Consider the following 19,669-nt stretch of genomic DNA (forward strand, 5'->3'; position numbering starts at 1 on the left):
GCAGGCAGAATAATGACCCCCCACAGCCCCCAGTGAAGATGTTCAAGTCCTAATCTCTGGAACCTGAGAGTATCTTACCTCACACAGCAAAAGGGACTCTGCAGGTGTGATTATATTAAGGAACTTGAAATGGGACAATTATCTTGGATTATCCAAGTAGGCCCCAGTGTAACCCTAAGAGTCTCTGTAAGAAGGAGACGGGAAATCGAGAGAAGGCAATTGTGATACAGGGAGACAGAAGTGATTTGGGACCACAAATTGGGCATTCTCTAGAGGCCAGAAAAGGCAATATGTGATTCTCCCCTAGAGGCTGCAGAAGGAATGTCGGCCTGCCATTTCAGACTTCTGATCTCCAGGACTATAATATAATAAATTTGTGTTGTTTTAAGCCACTAAATTTGTGTTTAATTTTGTTAGAGCAGCAATAGGAAACTAATACACACGTGTACCTGAAGACTATGCAGCTATTAAAAAGAATGAACTAGAATATGTGCACATATAGAAAAACAATCTAGTATTTTTTATCCTGGCAACACAATTGAAGGAGACAAGGTATACACATGGGGAAGGGCAGAATGTAATTACTTCCAAGAAAGTAATGCAGACAGGGTGATCTTATGGAATCTCATTACTGGCTTTTTTTTTTTCTCCCACATTTTTTTGTTTGTTTTTTAAAGATTTTATTTATTTACTTGACAGAGAGTGCGTGCACGAGCACACAAGCAGGATGAGCCGCAGAGGGAGAGGGAGAAGCAGACTCCCTGCTGAGCATAAAGCCCAACTCCAGCTCCATCCAGGACTCTGGGATCATGACTTGAGGCGAAGGCAGATACTTAACCTACTGAGCTACCCAGGCACCCTGATCAATCTATAATCTTAACTGTTATTTTATATTGTATTCTCCTGCTTGGGTCTTAGAATTTTTTTTTTTTAAAGATTTTATTTATTTGAGAGACAGAGAGACACAGCGAGAGAGGGAACACAAACAGGGGGAGTGGGAGAGGGAGAAGCAGGCTTCCTGCCAAGCAGGGAGCCTGATGCGGGGCTCGATCCCAGGACCCTGCAACAGAGGCCTTCATAATTTAGCCTCTACCTCCCCCTCTGACTTCATTTCCTATCATTCTCTCCCTTGCTCACTCTGTTCTGGTCACATTTCCTGGTGTTTTTCAAACCCTTCGACTTTTTCCCAATATAACCGTCTTTTAATTTGTGCTTCTGTCTGGAATGCCCATGCCCCTAGATATCTGCATGGCCTTTTTCTTTCATATCATTCAGTTTTCTGCACAAATGTCACCTCCTCAGATACTCAGAAAATGCCCTATACAAAACACATCCCACACAAACCTCTGTTGTCATCCCAGCAAGTCTCTATTCTGTCCCTTTATATTGTTAAGTTCTTTTTCAGTGCACTTATCACACCTGACATTATATATTTGTTTATTGTCTGTTTCCTCTACTGGAGTGTCAGCTAGCTCACCGCTAAAAGTCTCATTCTGAGGTGCTGGGGGTTAAGACTTAATTTTTCTTTGTGGGTGATTGCGCGGGGTGGGGACACACACACACACAATGACACAGTCCAACCCATAACAAGATTATGCTATCTGTGAACACGGTTTTACTTCTTCCTTTCCAGCCTGGATTCCCTCCCCCCCCCCGCCTTTTTTTTTTTTCCTCCCTAAGATTATCTCTTGCCACCAGCCCCATCACTGTAAGCTCCAGCCCTAACACCGTTAGTGTATTTCAGGCGCTCAGCCTCGAAGACTTGCATTTGTTGCTCCTTCAATGAGATTCTCTCTCTTCCACTTCCCTTGCCCCCACGGACCCTTCAGAAAACCTTTCTTGACACCCCAATGACCGCCAAGACCCTTGTTGTGCTCCCCTCCAGAGGTCTGCAGCACCTTGTATTTCCCCCATCACCGCGCTAACCACACTGCCTTGTTTACTCATCTACCACCAATCTGTGTATTACAAGGCAGAGACTGCCACTTCTTTAACTTAACATGTAATAAGCAAACGCCCAAAACTTACTACAGAAAGGATTAATCCGGGCAACGAAAAATTAAAAGTTGGGCGCTGTCTCATTTTTTATTTGTAGTCTTGCCCTTAATTACAATGATGATCTTTCCAGGTTTTTTTTTTTTTCCTTCAATTAGCGAGCGTCTCGGCGTACCTCGGTAGCCAGCTTCCTTAGAAAAGGAAACCGGAGGGATCAGCAAGCACGACCAACGAGGGCCAGGACAGCTTAAAGGGACAAGATGGCGGCCACACCTCAGCGGCCACGAGTCTCCCCCCACTCAGGGAGGAGGCCTGCGTCATGTGACCCTTCCCTGCCTGGCACCGCCTCCGGCCGCAGTGCCTGATGGGAGCAGAGCGGCGAACGAGGGCGTCGGCCATTTTGTGTCTGTTTCCTGTGAGACGCGGTGGTGGCAGTTGGGTCGGAAGCGTGAGCGGTTTTTGCCTCGTTTTTCCTGCTAGTTTCTCCCCCCCTTTTTACTTTGTCGGTAGAGCGCAGTTATGGGTCGCAAGAAGAAGAAGCAGCTGAAGCCGTGGTGCTGATATCCTTCATCGGTTTGAAGTAGAGGCCGAGCGGGGGCGCCGGTTGGTGGTGACTGGGACTGGGAGGCCTTGCTCTGGCCTGTGGCAGAGAGCGTCTGCGATCTAGGCCTCGAGGTGGGCGGCTGGGTGCCGGAACCGGATTTGGGAATGCTTTGCAGAAAATGAAGTCTCTAAGGCGGGAGGCTCTGGCAGGTGGGGGTCGTGGGACTCCGTGACTCAGGAGGTTCTTGCTTTGGTGCGAGCGTTGACCCAGCCGCTGGGAGGCGGCTTGGACCCCTCCACCAAGGACAGTGACCCCCCCCCCCGAGGATATTCTGCCACACTCCGTTGTTTTGGTGACGATTCAACAAAGGGACCTTCTTCGAGTATAATACGCTGATTGAGTCTTTGGAGGATTAGGGGAGAGCTTCCGGAGTCTGTCACCCACTCTTTCCGTTTTATTGTAGATTCGGTGGTTTAGTAAAGGCTTGTGTTAGTCGACCCTGGTTTCGGAAACCCCCCCCCCGCCTTTTTTTTTTTGGCCGGGGTTGGGGGAGAACTAGCTTCCGCGTCTCACCCGCTGGCGCCTTAAATCTTCAAGAAGCGTTCTCTTAGAGGGTGGAGTTTCTTGTGTCTATTACCTGGCTTTGTAAGGCTAAAAAAAAATGCTTCTTGTTGCTTACTAAAACGTGGCGTCTTTTAACACTTTTTCCCGAAGCGCTAATACACTTTACGTTAAAATTGGTTTTACTTATTGTCTTGTACTTAAAAACAGTTTGTTACAGAATTACATTTATTTACCTGCCAAGTTTAAAAACGGTCACTGATGTTTTTAATGTGCTTTTAGGAAAAATCTGACGAGTGAGATAAAAATTCTCAGTTTTATTAATGTAACTTATCTGTGAGTTTAAATACATTCCATGGCAACATACATTTGTAAGGAGTTTCAGACAACTATGGATTGTTCATATGGATATGTTCTTACTCGTTATGAGCTTATTTTTGGATCTAAATAATATAAATACTCCTAAATTCCAGATATTAGGTAGATTTTTAACATTTCGATTATTTTTTGTTTTCTATTTAATGAATTCTGTTTTGAAATTCAGTCTTGACATAAACTTGGGGATTTTTTTAACGTTGAACTGTCTGGTCCACAGTATGCATTTTAAATGTTTTAAATGTTGAAATACTGAATAAAAAAGTTAGTTTCACTTAAATCTTTGTTAAATGCAGGGATTTGACAAAACTATATTGCTGATTACTGAGATGTGTTCATTTAGAGGTCCTGAAGGCAGATTATGGGTTTTCCAGGAAACTTAGTGTTACATGGCAAGATAATTACGAATTGTATAGTAAATAGCAGAAGCAAAGTTTGTATAAATTACATTTTTGGCTTTAACTGATTTTATATTTTAATGTTCTTCCTCCTGTTCTCTTATATGACAATTTTTTTTTATAAGCAGTGTCATTATTATGCTGGTTTTTACCTTAACGACATTGATCAGGTATTGTAATAGAGATTTTGATGATGAGAAGATTCTTATACAACACCAAAAAGCAAAACATTTTAAATGCCATATATGTCATAAGAAGTTGTACACAGGACCTGGCTTAGCTATTCATTGCATGCAGGTAAGGATTTTTTTTTTTTTTTCTGTATTTAATTATTACCCCTTGTTTGGAAACCATATGGAAAAAATTTTTGAATTTCTCTTTGACAGTTGTAGGGTTTTGTTTATTGCAGAAGATTAGATGTGGTCAATCAGCTTTAAAAAAAAAACCTGTTTTTAGCCATTAAGATAAATAATTGATTTTTTTAATGTTCAGAGAAAATTTATGTTGATAGTTTATTTTTGAATTATTGATAATCTTTTATCCTAGGTTAGATTGGTGACAATTAAGTTGAGGTCCTAAAGTACCTCCTCTGTACTTGGGTTAGAGAACAAGTATCAGTGATTTAAATTTTGTAGTCATACTGACCAGTTCTAATCCCATGAGAATTAATACATAATTAGCTACCATTACTGCCATTGAAGGATTTGTTATAATCTGTTGCCTGGGGATAGGCTTGCTTCTGTTATTCCATGGACCTCTTTTGGAATGGTAACGTCGTGTTTCATTTGATAATTTTTGGGTTTCTGGAGTTTTTTCTCCCTACTAGGTAGGAAGAGCTTTGCATTTATATTTTTAATGATCTAGTAAGTGCCTTTATGTCTTATTCAACATTATTTCTTCTACTTTTACCAGTCCTAGAGCTGCCTGAATTTTTGCCTAATTGGACCCTAGAGAGATGAGAGATGAGCAAATCCCTATTCATTGGAAACTACTGTTGGTAGGAGGCAGGGAGGTAAATTAAAATAAGATGTTGTTTCCCCGAGTTTAAAAATAAGTTTATAAAAGAAAATAAGTTTATACAGATCTTTTTCACTCCAATTATATAACTATAACAATAATTTAGTATCCATTCAAAAATATTTTAGATCCTGCAACATGCTAGACACACAGTTTTCCACTGTGGCAATCACTAGTTACATGTGGCTACTTAAAAGAAGCTTAGGAGCGCCTGGATGGCTCAGTTGGTTAAGTGCCTACCTTCTCTCAGGTCATGATCCCAGGGTCCTGGGATTCAAGCCCCACATCAGGCTCCCTACTCAGTGGGGAGCCTGCTTCTCCTTTTCCCCCTGCCCCCCCCTTCGTGCTTTTTCATTCTGAAATCTTAAAAAAAAAAAAAACTTAATTTAAAAATTTAATGTCCGTCACATTATAGCCACATTCCCAGTGCTCAGTCACAGGTGGCTGGTGAATAACTATTGGGTAGTTTAGATACAGAATATTATTATTTATCACAAAAAGTTCCTATGAGGGTATTGTGCTAGACAGTGTTTTAGGCACTAAGTATACAGCTGTGAAGAAGTCACCATTGTGGAGTTTAGATCCATATGGTAGAAGAAAACTATTTAGGTTTTTGGTAATAAGTGATAGAGAAAACTAAAACTAGGTAGGGGGCATAGGGAGGGCCACAAGATAGGAAAGGCCTGAATGAGAAACTGACATCTGAACAGAGATGTGAAAGGAAGTGAGAGAGAGCTTCTAGGGAACAGCAGATGAAAGACGCTCACATACAGGAGCATTCTCCTATATTGAAAGAAAAAGGAAAGGGTAGCAGTGTGCTTTTTATATAGGAGGGCTTACTTACTATAGGCCATTCTCTTTAATTCTGAACAAAATGGGAGGTTTGAGGAGAGGTAGAGCATGCTCTGATGCACTTTTTTTTTCTTTTTAAAGACTTGTCCTGGCTGTAGGCTTGAGATAGACAGACTGCAGAGTGCAGTGAGAACACTTAAGATGACTAGAGTATTCCAGGCGAGGTGATGGTGACAGAGACCAGAATTTGCAGGTGGATTAGATGTGGAGTAAAATAAAGTGAGGCGTTACAGATGATCTGAAGGATTTTGGTCTGAGGAGTGTGAGACGAGTTACCATACATTGAGATGTAGAAAGCTGCAGAAAGAATTGGTTTAGAGATGAGGATATCAAGATTGTGTTATGTTAATTTTGAGTATGGGTATTTAATTTTGGAAAGGTCTACTGAATATCCAGATGGAGATGTCCTATAAGCAGTTGTGTCTACAAGCCTGGAGTTCAGAGAAGTGGGAGCTGGAGATAGAAATTTGGAAGGATACCGTATAAGGACAGCTGTTTTAACTCATTATACTAGATGTTCTCTCTTAGGGAGTAGAATATAGATAAAAAAGAAGTGCAGGGACTCCACCTTAGGCCACTCCCAGCATTTAAAGGTTGGAAGATTAAAATAAACCATTCAAGGACATTGAAAAGGTAGGAAATCCAAGAGAGTAGTGCCCTGAAAACCAAATGAAATGTTTCAAGGAGTGAGTTATTTAATTGAGTCAAATGCTGGTAGTAGGTCAAGGAAGAAGAGGACTGAGATTGGATTAATCAAAGTGGAGGTCATTGGTCACTTGCCAAGAGTGATTTCCTAGAATGATGAGGATGAAAGCCTGATTGGAGTGCTTTCAAGAGAAAATAAGGAAGTAGAGGCACTCCTTGAAGAAGTTGTGCTATAGAGAAGAGCAGAGAAATGGAATGGAACTAGAAGATTAGTTGAGAAATTATGTCAGTAACATCTTTAATTGATTAAGTGCTTCTATTTTTATAGTCCTAGTGTAGTTTCACAGCAACCTGTGAGATAGGCATGGCAGTTAAATCAGATACATCCAATTTTATAGATGGTAAGCCTAGGACATTAATAATTTAGATGGTTCACATCAGTGCTTGCTCCTATCTTTTCAGCCAAGACCGTACCAACTTGTAGGCAAGATTGTAAGAAATCTAATTCTGGCTGGGATATTGTGAGGTAGTAAGGTAAATCATGTTATTTTTCCTTTCCAACAGCTTTTGATGTGTTTATTCTTGGCCTTATCATTTAGAAATACAACAAAGATTAATGTGTACGTGAATATCATTTTCTTTGGAAAACATGAATTACTTCATCTGCATTTGTCAAGAATAGTAACATTCCAGAAACTTAGAAAACGGTGGTTAAGTCGCTCGTTGAGTAGCTTTATTCATGGATCTTTGAATCACAATAAGGAACAGTGGTTAAAGATTAATCAAAAACTATGGTAATTTTTGAATTTGATTTGCATGTTGCTGTTTAAAATCTTTGAGATACATACCTAAGAAGAAAATACTTAGCTTCCTTTAATTACTTTTCTATTACATGAAAGTGTCTTGGGAGGAAAGAAAAATTGAGTATTGGACAAATATGTCCAAGTCATTACTAACCTAAATCAGCGGTTCTCAAGCTTGAGCATGCCTCAGAATCACCTGGAGGGCTTGTTAAGGCACAGTTTGCTAGCCTTACCCAAGGGTTTCTGATGGGGTGGGGGTATCCTGAGAATTTGCATTTCTAATAAGCTTTCAGGTGATGCTGATAGCCTAGGCAAAATACTTTTTTTTTTTTTTTTTAAGATTTCATTTATTTATTTGACAGAGACACAGCGAGAGAGGGAACACAAGCAGGGAGAGTGGGAGAGGGAGAAGCAGGCTTCCCGCGGAGCAGGGAGCCCGATGCGGGGCTCCATCCCAGGACCCGGGGATCATGACCCGAGTCGAAGGCAGACGCCCAACAACTGAGCCACCTAGGCGCCCCTAGGCAAAATACTTTGACATTTTTTTAGCCTAAGTTTAATGCAAGTTGCTGAAGAAACCAAGATTAGCAGGAATTTTACCTTATTGGCAAAAGAGACCCGTGTTTGAAGGTTAGAAACATTTGTTCTAGCAAAAACAGTACAGTGAAAAAAGTTGTAGATTTCATAGAACTTCCTCCTCTTCGTGATCTACCAAATATAGGGTAATGACAGGATCACCTGTGCAGTGTTAAGTGCCTCAGGTAACTCATTAGTTATGGGTAATGCTAATTGTAAGTCACTTTTATAGTTTACCGGCTTGTCTCAAGATCCATTCTTGGAAATTTTATTTTAATTCTTACTATAATAAGACTGTTTCATAAGCTTTATAGTAAACTTGAATTAATGTTTATTGAGCCTTTACTCTGTGTTAGACATACTATCAAGTGCTTTTTATTATGTTCATTATATTTTATTTAATCCTTAGAATGATCCTAGATGTTAGGTACTATGGGTGGAGTAATCTTAGATGATTTGCCTAATCCACATACCTAGTTAGTAAGCAGCAAAACTGAGAAAGGATTGAATCCAGACAGTCTCACTAGAACCAAATATTCTTAACCATTATACTAAATGTTCTCTAAGTAATTTCAAATTACTCTTAAAGGACTTTATGAGGCACTTTATCTAATGGAAGTTTATTTTAATGTTAGGTGCATAAAGAGACAATAGATGCTGTACCAAATGCAATACCTGGGAGAACAGACATAGAATTGGAAATATATGGTATGGAAGGAATTCCGGAAAAAGACATGGATGAAAGAAGACGACTTCTTGAACAGAAAACACAAGGTAAATATTAAGATCTATGCTTTTTCTTAATACAGGTTCACTAATGAGAGTATTATAATACTTTTGACGTATAAATTTAATAGTGGATGTTAGATTTATTCAAAATTCCAATTTTGAGTGTTGTTTTTATGTCTTAATGTTTGAAGTTGTATATATAATTTGTGTATATGTAATACCACATGGATCATTCCAAACACTTTATTATGTTTTGTTCCTAACTGAATTCTAAGTGGAATTAGCAAGTGTTGAGGTTTTTGAAAATGAAGGTCGCTTGTTTTAATTGTATAACCACTAACAGTAAAAATTTTTTTTAGTGCTGTTGTTTGACTTGGAATTTGTGATCACTATCCAGATGGTAGAAGTTATTAATCACCTATGAAATTTTTTTCTTTTTAAAATTTTACTTACTGTGAGAGAGCACGTTCAAGTGGTGGGGGGTAGGGGGAAATAGAGAATCTCAAGCAGACTCTGCGCTGAGCCCAGGCTCAATCTCACAACCCTGAGATCATGACCTGAGCTGAAACCAAGAGTTGGATGCTTAACCAACTGAGCCACCCAGGCGCCCCTTTATTTTATTTTATGTTCTTAAGGCTTATTTTTTTATTTTTTGAGAGGGAGGGAGTGAGCAAGCGAGCTTGGGGAGGGGAGGGGCAGAGGGAGAGAGACTCTCAAGCGGACTCCGCACTGAGTAGGGAGCCTAGACTTAGGGCTCAATCCCAGGACCTTGGGATCATGACCTAAGCTGAAATCAAGAGTCAGACACTCAACTGACTGAGCCACCGACACAGGCGCCCCATGCGATTTTTCTTTTTTAATTTTTTAAAATTTATTTTTTTAAAGGTTTTATTTATTTACTCGACAGAGCACAAGGAGGCATAGCAGGAGGGGGAGAGAGAGGGAGAAGCAGGCTCCTGCTGAGCAAGGAGCTTGGCGCAGGGCTCGATCCCAGGACCCTGGGATCATGACCCGAACGAAGGCAGCTGCTTAACTGACTGAGCCACTCAGGCGCCCCCCCAATTTTTTTTTTTTTAAGTAAGCTCTACACCCAATGTGGAGCCTGAACTCAAGACCCCAAGATCTAGAGTCACATGCTCTACCGACTGAGCCAGCCAGGTGCCCTGAAACCTGCTTTGAAAAGCATTGCAGAGAGGTCAGAACTCTGTCATAGTTTACCTTTGGGGATGGAATAGAAAGCTATTTTTTAAAATAAAACTGACTTAGGAAAATTACTTTTATCTGTCATAAAATAGGGAAAGTATGTTAATCTTGCTTAATATAGATTGAAAACCCATTTGAAGAGTAAAAAGAACAGTTTTTTTTTTTAATTTTTAAGATTTTATTTATTTGACGGAGAGAGAGACAGCAAGAGCAGGAACACAAGCAGTGGGAGTGGGAGAGGGAGAAGCAGGCTTCCCGCTGAGCAGGGAGCCCGATGCGGGGCTTGATCCCAGGACCCTGGGACCATGACCTGAGCAGAAGGCAGGCACTTAATGACTGAGCCACCCAGGCGCCCCCCCTTTTTTTTAATTTCTTTTTTTTTTTTAAGATTTTATTTATTTAAAAAGAACAGTATTGAGTGGTTTTTTTTGGTAAGAAAAATCTCATGAGCTAATTGCACTGGAATCATTATTTTCTAAAGATTTTATTTATTTGAGATCGAGTAAGCAGGAGGGGCAGGGGGAGAGGGAGAAGCAGACTCCCTGCTGAGCAGGGAGCCTGATGTGAGGCTTGATCCCAGGACCCTGGGATCATGACCTGAGATGAAGGCAGACGCTTAACGACTGAGCCACTCAGGCGCCCTGAAATAGTTTTTTTTAAATGTTGAATGTCCAACTTGCTGAATTTTTCTTTTTTTTACTTTATGGGAAAAACTAATTAAAACTTTTTTAGCAGAGAGTCAAAAAAAGAAGCAACAAGATGATTCTGATGAATATGATGATGATGACTCTGCAGCTTCAACTTCATTTCAGCCACAGCCTGTTCAACCTCAACAAGGTTATATCCCCCCAATGGCACAGCCAGGACTGCCACCAGTTCCGGGAGCACCAGGAATGCCTCCAGGTATTACATAAGGTTTCTTAAAATTTAACATTTTTAAGGACTTTATTGATATGGTGTAAAAGTATTAAAATTTTCTCTTACTCTAATATATTTTGTGGTTGTTGAAATTCTTACAGGCATACCTCCATTAATGCCAGGTGTTCCTCCTCTGATGCCAGGAATGCCACCAGTTATGCCAGGCATGCCACCTGGGTAAGAGAACTTTTAATTGACTTGCGGACTTGTGCCTAGTAATGATCTTTTTCAACTTGGGTGTTATATGAATTTTAAAATGTTACTTTGCCTTTTTTTTCCCTTCTAAAAGGTATGGGCTCCATAAATATTAAACTTGTCTTATAAAGGGGTCTACCAACAAATTAAATGAATATAAATTTGCCTCTGAAGAGAATAGATTTTTGGGCTTTAGGATGTCTGTAGGCAGCCATCTGCTTCAATTGCATCTGATGTAATTAAAGTAGTTGGTTATAGATTGGTGTTTCTGAGATTCAGAATTGTCCATGACACTTTGTGACAAGACGCAACCTCTGTAAATGATTTTATTTGTCAAATCCTCAAGAACTAAAATGGATATGAGGTGCTCGTGCCTATCACTTTTACTTAAATATTGTTGGATGTGAGAGGTATACAATACACTTTCCCACTGTATTTTGAAAATCACAGTTAGATTTTGATTTTGTCATACATTTTCACAGATTGCATCATCAGAGAAAATACACCCAGTCATTTTGCGGTGAAAACATGTAAGCATCTCATTCATAATGTAATTCAGGAGGTATAATCATAATGTCATTTTTTTGTGTGTTTAATGGTATCTATTCAGTTGACTTCAGAAATTTTCTAGCCTTCCTCACTAAAACTTCTAAACTTCTAAAATGTGCAAGCTGGTTGACACAGATCTCTTAATGGAGGGAAATAAAACATCTGTGAGGAAATTATAATAGACCCATATAAATTAAGCATTTTCTAAATGCAGCTGTTTTTCCCCAAACTGCTAAAGTAATGGAATTTAGTAAAAAGGTTGTTATTTAAGAAAGAATAGATACTTTTTTGCCAAATTACATGCCTTATTATTTATAGAAGGTAATTCGGTTTTCTTGTAATGAAATCCACACATATATATAGAAGTTTATCTTTTGATAAAGTCCTCAGTTAAGAATTCACAAACTTTTAACTGTTTTAAGTGAATTGGATACTGATATTTGAAGGTGAGCTCTTTTAGGGGAAGGAAAATAAATATGGGTTATGTTTTTAAGTCATGGTTTAGTGTAAGGTAGCTATTACAAATAGAAATTAGGCAATTGTGTGAGTTTACTTTTGACTGTCTTTAATTTTGGTGGTAGTTTTTTTTTTTTTAATAACCCTCCAAAAAAAAAAAAATCTTTACTCCACAGTGTATATTCAGTACTTTCCTTCGAAAAATCTGATGACTCTGAAATAGATTTTCTTTTTTATTTACATTCTGTGTGGATGTTTTCAAGTGAGACAAAAGGTGATTTTGATTTCCAATTACACATATTTTAGATGAGGCCTCTTACATATATTAAGGAGGGTATAATTGTTCTTAGTGACTTTAAATTTATGAAAATGTTTTGTCAACAAAGACTGATTTTTTTTTCCTTTATTTTGCTGGTAAACCCAAGAGTTTGCTGGTATTTAGAGAGCTTATTTTGATAGAATTGTTTTAGTGTTGTGTGTTCTTTCAGGTTGATTGATTTCAATATTAGGGGTCAAATTCAAGTCTTTTATCTGTTGTTTCAGGCTGTAGCCAAAATATTTTCTAATGGTTTATACTGTTAATTAACTTGGTTTGTTTCTTGAAATTTGCTTTCCAATAGAATGATGCCAATGGGTGGAATGATGCCACCTGGACCAGGAATACCACCTCTGATGCCTGGTATGCCACCAGGTATGAAACATTAGATAATTTCCTTTTTAATGTGACTGGCATGCTTTATTCTTAACCTATTTTGGACAATAGGTCTGTGGATTTTAGCGCAGTTGTATAATTTCCGTAGGTTGCTGAATTCTTTTTAAATTACTTGAAGTGTTGGAATGGACCGTGGGGTTTCTTTTTTTGAGTTCTGAAATAGGTAATAAACAGGTTTCAAAGCAGTCAAAATGAGTTATAGAACCTATGCACCAAAGCTCATATACCTAGAAGGGGTTGTATTTGTGGGTTTGTTGTTTTAAAGATTTTATTTACTCATTTGAGAGAGAGCATAAGCACGGGGAGCAGCAGAGGGAGAGGGAGAAGCAGATTCCCTGCCAAGCTGGGATCCCGACACTGGGCTCGATTCCAGGACCCTGGGATCATGACCTGAGCCGAAGGCAGATGCTTAACCAACTGAGCCACCCAGGCACCCTGAGGGGTTGTATTTGTTAGGAATATTTTAGGTGAGTAATGGAGACTCTTGGCAAGTAATGGAGAAACCCATCAAACCACGTTTAAAAATGTAGGCATTTATTGTCTTACTCAGCAGAAAGAAAAGTGGTAGCTTCAGTGGTTGGTAATGTCAAGAACCCATGTGTTTTTTAAATTTTCTTCTTTGTTAACCTTAGCTTTTCTCCCCAGACACATCACTCAGGTGTTACAAGATAATGCAGGCAACAAAGGGTGTCAACAGCAAAGTGTTCTTTTTTCTTTTTTCATTAGGGAGCAAAGTAACTCTCCCAAAAGCTTCCTAGCCTCCCGTTGTTGGCTAGAAACAGTTCTAATGGACCCTCTAGCTGCAAGGGAGTTGTAAAAAAAACAAAACAAAACCTATTTTGACTTTGTAGCCTATAATGTGGGGTTTTCCACATTAAAGTAAGGCAGCAGTAAAATTTGCATCATTACTGGTGCAACCATTCATTTATAGGCAGTAGCTCCACATATGTTCTGAGATAATTTTAGGCAAAGTAATGTTGAGGAAGTTTGGAGAATGCATTAGTGATGGATTTTAGGAAAATTTATTTCAAGTGCTTAAAGGAGGGGTGCCCTGGCTGGCTCAGCCTGTAGAGCATGCAACCTTTGATCTCAGGTTTTAAGTTTGAGCCCCATGTTGGGTGTAGAGTTTACTTAAGAAAAATACAATCTTTAGGGACGCCTAGGTGGCTCAGTCATTAAGCATCTGCCTTTGGCTCAGGTCATGATCCCAGGGTCCTGGGATCGAGCCCCACCTCGGGCTCCCTGCTCCGCAGGAAGCCTGCTTCTCCCTCTCCCGCTTACCCTGCTTGTGTTCCCTCTCTTGCTCTGTCTCCGTCAAATAGATAAGTAAAATCTTTAAAAAAAAAAAAGAAAAGAAAAGAAAATACAGTTTTTAAAGTGTTTACAGGAATAACTTAGTTTTCTGGAAAAAAATTTTTTTTAAGATTTTATTTATTTATTTGAGAGAGAGCGAGAGAGAATGATTGGGGAGGAGAGGGAGAAGCAGACTCCCACTAAGCAGGGAGCCCGATGCGGGACTTGATCCCAGGACCCTGGGATCATGACCTGAGCCGAAGGCAGACGCTTAACCAACTGAGCCATCCAGGCGCCCCTGGAAAAATTTTTATGGGTATATGACGTATCAAAGTTTTTACAGTAATTTGAATTAGAGTTCAGAGAGCATCTAGCTGTTGGAAGATTGCAATAATTGACTACATGTTTCAAAAAGTTTGCCAAATCAATAAAATTAGTAAGCTTAATTGCTATTTTCCCCGTACATAGACTCTCTGGTGGTATCTTTCACTTTCCAAAATTCTGAAAATAAACAAAGGAATAGAAAGGTTGAGGCAAGATTGTTCCAATGGGCAAATGCCTAAGTTATTTGACTTCATTGACTTGAACAGTTCATCAGTAACTTTGTAGCATAGAAGCATTGTTTATTTATTTTTATTTTTCAAGATTTTATTGATTTATTTGAGAGAGAGTATGCATGGAAGCAGGGAGGAAGGGAGGGAGAAGCAGACACCCTGGTGAGCAGGGAGCCTGACTCGGAGCTCGATCCCAAGGACCCTGAGATCAGGACCTGAGTTGAAGGCAGACATTTAACCGACTGAGCCGCCCAGGCACCCCTTTATTTTATTTTTTATTTATTTACTTTTTTTTAAAGAGAGCATGTGAGTAGGGGGATGCATAGAGAGAGGGAGAGAGAGAATCTTAAGCAGTCTCCATACCCAGCATGGAGCCTGATGCGGGGCTTGATCCCATGATTTGAACAGAAATCAAGAGTCAGAGGCCCAACCATCTGAGCCACCTAAGGCACCTCTAGAAGCATTTTTAATATGGTATATTTTAACAAACAGAGTTTTGGGAAAATTTTTTTCTGAGCTAAATGTTTCAACACCCCCCCCCCATCCTCTCAACATTTCTTCTCTATAGGTATTCCCCCTCCTGTTCCCCGTCCTGGAATTCCTCCAATGACTCAAGCGCAGGCTGTTTCAGCACCAGGCATTCTTAATAGACCACCTGCACCAACAGCAACAGTTCCTGCTCCACAGCCTCCAGTTACTAAGCCTCTTTTCCCCAGTGCTGGACAGGTAAGGTGAAATTCCTGAAAAGGAGTGCACTTATATTTAAAGGTAAAGTGTAGTTGTTTTTGGAAATGCTTGAAATTGTCATAGGTCAATTTTTTGTTTATAATCTTTTTAATTAACTTATTGAATACAAAGAAGTGTCCTGTTCTCTTGCATGTTTGCGCACATTGACTAGAGCCAGATAGTATGTTATTTTTTTCATAGCTGTGAACTCTGGTTAGAAATGAAAGTCTAATTTCTGGGGACTTAAATACATGATAATGTTTAGAGGTCCTCTTTTACCTAGCTTGAACTGTGAGTGGAATGAAACGTTGGACTCTTTAATCTAGAACAGTGACAAATGACAGTGCTACACTTTTGCAGGAAGGGCATCATTTGACCTAGACTTAATCTTTCTTACTGACCTTGTCTTTTTTCAGAACTCAGAAGCTAAAGAGCTTTTGTTATCGTATGTGTATAGTGGTTGTTACTTTTGCTGTTTTTTTCCCAGTTATGTTCAAAATGAAACAGGTGTATTTAATTCATTCACAATTAAGATCAGGATGTGTGTTCTTTTTTTCACTTTAACATTATCCCATAGAGGTTTTCTTTTCCTTAATTTTCTTCTGTTTATGGTTGCTAAATTCAAAGCATTACTTTTTAAGTCCCCTGTAAGCACATATCTTATGTTTTTTGAGGTGGGTGGGGATTTTGTTTATTGAGAGATGTCAAACTTTCAGCAAAAATCTTGTGGAGTCATTGATAGAGAATTGGATTGAAGTGTCAGTAGTAATGCATCTTTATTCTCAATTGAAGGTATCATTTTTGGAAAAATCACAGTGCAAAAACATCCAGTTTTAGAAAAGAAACTGGTTAACTAGGTTTATTGGTGTAGAATTAAAGATTTTTTTGAGGCTCATACTGTCTTTGTATATTGTAAATGCATTAACTGCCTGCCTCTTTAAATAAATCAGATTTGATTGCATTATAGTTTGCATTTATAAAAATGCAATCTATACTAAAAAAAAGTCTACCACATGGCTTATTTTCACCCATTTGTTTGGAGACTTTTCATTGTTTCCTTTCTTTTATGCTACAGATGGGGACACCTGTAACAAGCTCAAGTACAGCTTCATCCAATTCAGAAAGTCTGTCTGCATCTTCTAAAGCTCTGTTTCCTAGCACAGCACAAGTACGCAGGAAGTTGCAGTTTAAAATTGTTAAAATGGCTTTATAAACTTAACCCTTTGGACCCTACTTTAAAACTAAATCTTTTCCCAAAAAATATACTATGTTTAATTTTTTTTAAAGTTAATGGTATAAAAATCAATGGTATATGAAAATTTGAACTCATACTAATAGAAAAAAATGTACCCCAAACTCCTATGGTTCTAAAGGGTTAAAAGCATGTAAGCAGTAAATGCATTATAGTGGCCAATGGTTAGTCTGATGCATGATTAAGCTTTTTTGATTTATGCTGTTTAATCTAATGCATCACATATAATGTAAGGAAATTTAGTACTTTGTATTTGGTTCTAAAGTTGGCCTAGTTTTCATGTTTCAGATGTTTGGTATTATGAAAAGTAACACATTTATTACTGGTAACTTTACGCTTAAAAGATCCTACTAAGCCCTTTTGTCCATGATAATCATCTAGCCATTGTTAATTGGGAGGACACTGTATTATCTCTATAAAGATATCTCTGAAGGGACATCTTTAATGTGTCACCACTGATACTGTTCATGCTATGCTTAGTAACTAAAATTTATCCAAACATTTGTATTTTGTAATTTCTAACTCTTTTTTTTTTTTGAGGTGCTTGGTAGATTGATTAAACAACTAATTTAGAATAGTAAAAGTAGAAAATGCTATTCTGATACAATGTAATTCATCAGTCTGAAATAACTACAAAGCTTTGTAAAGCAAGTACATTTTGGTGGGAAGGTAGATAACATCTTAGAAGTTACATATGCAGTCTTTTTGTTTCCACTGCTGAGTTTTGGATGTGACTTTGACCCAACATCTTTTGATGTTCTTGTGTATCATCTTAATTTTTTGTGGAGTTTTAATTATGTTAAATTTGTTTTAATTTCATTGAAAGTTTGGTCCTTTATTGAATGTTGGTATCTCATTTCTAAGTTAATTATAATAGATTTATTCAATTTTGGCTTTTGAAGTTTGCTTAATGAAAGATTGTGTTTTCCAGGCTCAGGCAGCTGTCCAAGGACCTGTTGGTACAGATTTCAAGCCCTTAAATAGTACCCCTGCAACAACTACAGAACCCCCAAAGCCTACATTCCCTGCTTATACACAGTCTACAGCTTCAACCACTAGTACAACAAATAGCACTGCAGCTAAACCAGCGGCTTCAATAACAAGTAAGCCTGCTACACTTACGACAACCAGTGCAACCAGTAAGTTGATCCACCCAGATGAGGATATATCATTGGTAAGTTTTTCACAGGTTTTTACTAGCGTAGTTTGAATACCGTTGTAGTAACTTTTCCTCTTAAAGTATTAATTTGTACAACAATGGTCTTATAATCTGATCTAATGCTTACTGTGTGGTTTTTATTCTGATTATTAAGAACCACAAAATAAAGGGAATATTGTGTGTTTTGATCTTAGACACACTCTTTCCCCTACTCCCAGACTTTTTGAAAGAAGACAGTAAGTTGGGTTCTTAACTCAAAAATCATTTTGGTTACACATAAATTTGTAAATGGTGAAATAGTTAAGTGGTGAGGGTAGAATATACAGATCCTTTGAAGCGACTTTCATCACTAGACACTTTCTTGCTGAGGCAGTGTATAATTCCTGGGAAGTTATTAGCCATTTTTCAAATATAAAAATAGGTTTTCTTGAGGCATTGAGATTTTAAGCAGTTGGACTGGTTTGTGGAGCAAGAATAGTGGTTGGGAAGTAAGGGTACATTTTTAAAAAGTTACTCTGTAAGATTTTGAATGTTTGTCTTTTATGCTTAATGACTGCTCTCTGCATTCAAGTGTTTAACATTGTGTTCATTTTTATTCGTAGGAAGAGAGAAGGGCACAGTTACCTAAATATCAACGTAATCTTCCTCGACCAGGCCAGGCTCCCATTGGTAATCCACCAGTTGGACCTATTGGAGGTATGATGCCACCACAGCCAGGCATCCCACAGCAACAAGGAATGAGACCCCCAATGCCGCCTCATGGTATTTCTTTTTATGTTTACTGTATTTGTTTATTGTATTTAGTGGATTTTCTGAGTATACACATAAATTTATCTGCAAAATACATTGCATTTAAAAGTATAATGCACAGACCAACTCAATCTATTTTTTGTGTTTTAAATGTGTTTTTTAGGTCAGTATGGTGGTCATCATCAAGGCATGCCAGGTTACCTTCCTGGTGCTATGCCACCGTATGGGCAGGGACCGCCAATGGTGCCCCCTTATCAAGGTGGGCCTCCTCGACCTCCGATGGGAATGAGACCTCCTGTAATGTCGCAAGGTGGCCGTTACTGATCTTACTTCATCCAATCTAATAGGTTTGGAGATTAAACCTTTTCTCAACTTGTGCTGTTTATATAGCCAAGCTTCCGTCAATAAGGCTTCATTGTGACTTTAACAAACATTATCTTCCCACATACCAGGAACTATTGGACATTTATTTTACATGGGAAAAATTATTTGGAATAATAAAGCAGGAACTTTTCCTGAAGTTGCAATTTATACTGTATGGCTTCTTTTTCATGTTTCATCTAGGTTTTTAGAAGTGAAGTATAGTAAATTTGGTTCGTTATATTGTGAAGGCGCTGGAATTACATGAACATACCACCTTAATAAAGGCAAGTTCTGTAAGCTTACATTGCTATTTGTAAAGTTATGCCTTCACAGCATTTCAGATGCTGTTGGACTTCATGTCCCCAACCTAGCTTGGTGAGGGCTGTAACTGTTTCCGAGACCTGTACATTGGAAGTCTGAATGTATAACAATATTTAATGTATTTAGAGTTCCTCATGTTGCAGGGTTTAAGAAATCTGACCCACCAAGGTCATGTGACTTTTCTGTACTGTTAAACTTCATTGTAATAAAATGAGAGAAAAACTTATGCCTTTTTATTCATAACCCAGTGGACCACTGCCTGAAAGGTTTGTACAGATGCATGCCACAGTAGATGTCCACATAATAAAATTCATAGTTACCAATACAGTTTTGATATATCATTGGATTCTTTGAATTGTAGGTTGTTCCTTAGCTGCATGTTTTAAACTGGACAATATATATAGAATTGTATGTTAGTGCTTAAGTTGACAGAAAAACTTAGATACATACGAGTCATTACATAGTGGGTATGAAATCTTTATATTGTGTCACCTTTCCACACCCTTGGTGTCACTACATGTTAGATGTCCTAGATATTTAAAATGTAAACCTTAGTATGCCCTCTCCTACTGATGAAGTTTAGAGCCTAGTGCCAGACCCACTCATTTCCTTCTGATTATTTTTGAGACTGCAGTACTGCGTGGACCTCAGAAGCTTTTCAGGTGCAGACTTCTAGAAGCTTAGGTGCATGCAGTAATAGCTTTTTGCTGTTAATGGATTGGA

General features: G+C 38.6%; 1 protein-coding gene across 6 annotated transcripts; it reads left to right on the forward strand.

Moving 5' to 3' along the window:
- Positions 1-2,362: 2,362 nt before the first annotated feature.
- Positions 2,363-19,273, forward strand: ZNF207 (zinc finger protein 207). 6 transcript variants are annotated; one of them, XM_073879401.1, is made up of 12 exons: positions 2,363-2,554; positions 4,043-4,170; positions 8,402-8,540; positions 10,431-10,601; positions 10,718-10,793; positions 11,294-11,341; positions 12,437-12,507; positions 14,944-15,101; positions 16,177-16,269; positions 17,285-17,527; positions 18,115-18,274; positions 18,426-19,273. In XM_073879401.1, the coding sequence occupies exons 1-12, from the start codon at positions 2,515-2,517 to the stop codon at positions 18,584-18,586; spliced, it is 1,488 nt and encodes a 495-aa protein (XP_073735502.1). In that variant the 5' UTR covers positions 2,363-2,514; the 3' UTR covers positions 18,587-19,273. The 6 variants fall into 6 exon arrangements, with proteins under 6 accessions (XP_073735502.1, XP_073735503.1, XP_073735504.1 ...); XM_073879402.1 differs by having other exon boundaries at positions 10,434-10,601; XM_073879403.1 differs by lacking the exon at positions 11,294-11,341.
- Positions 19,274-19,669: the final 396 nt, after the last annotated feature.

This window comes from Callorhinus ursinus, unplaced genomic scaffold, assembly GCF_003265705.2.
Source record: "Callorhinus ursinus isolate GAN/ISIS: 27379988/994484 unplaced genomic scaffold, GSC_fseal_2.0 scaffold34, whole genome shotgun sequence".
Classification (NCBI taxonomy): Eukaryota; Metazoa; Chordata; class Mammalia; order Carnivora; family Otariidae; genus Callorhinus; species Callorhinus ursinus.

Excerpts from the sequence above, each read along its gene's own strand:
- ZNF207 (XM_073879401.1), top strand. The coding sequence starts at position 2,515 with ATGGGTCGCAAGAAGAAGAAGCAGCTGAAGCCGTGGTGCT. Across the intron at positions 10,602-10,717 it reads AGCACCAGGAATGCCTCCAG|GCATACCTCCATTAATGCCA; the intron begins GTATTACATAAG and ends AAATTCTTACAG. Across the intron at positions 12,508-14,943 it reads GATGCCTGGTATGCCACCAG|GTATTCCCCCTCCTGTTCCC; the intron begins GTATGAAACATT and ends TCTTCTCTATAG.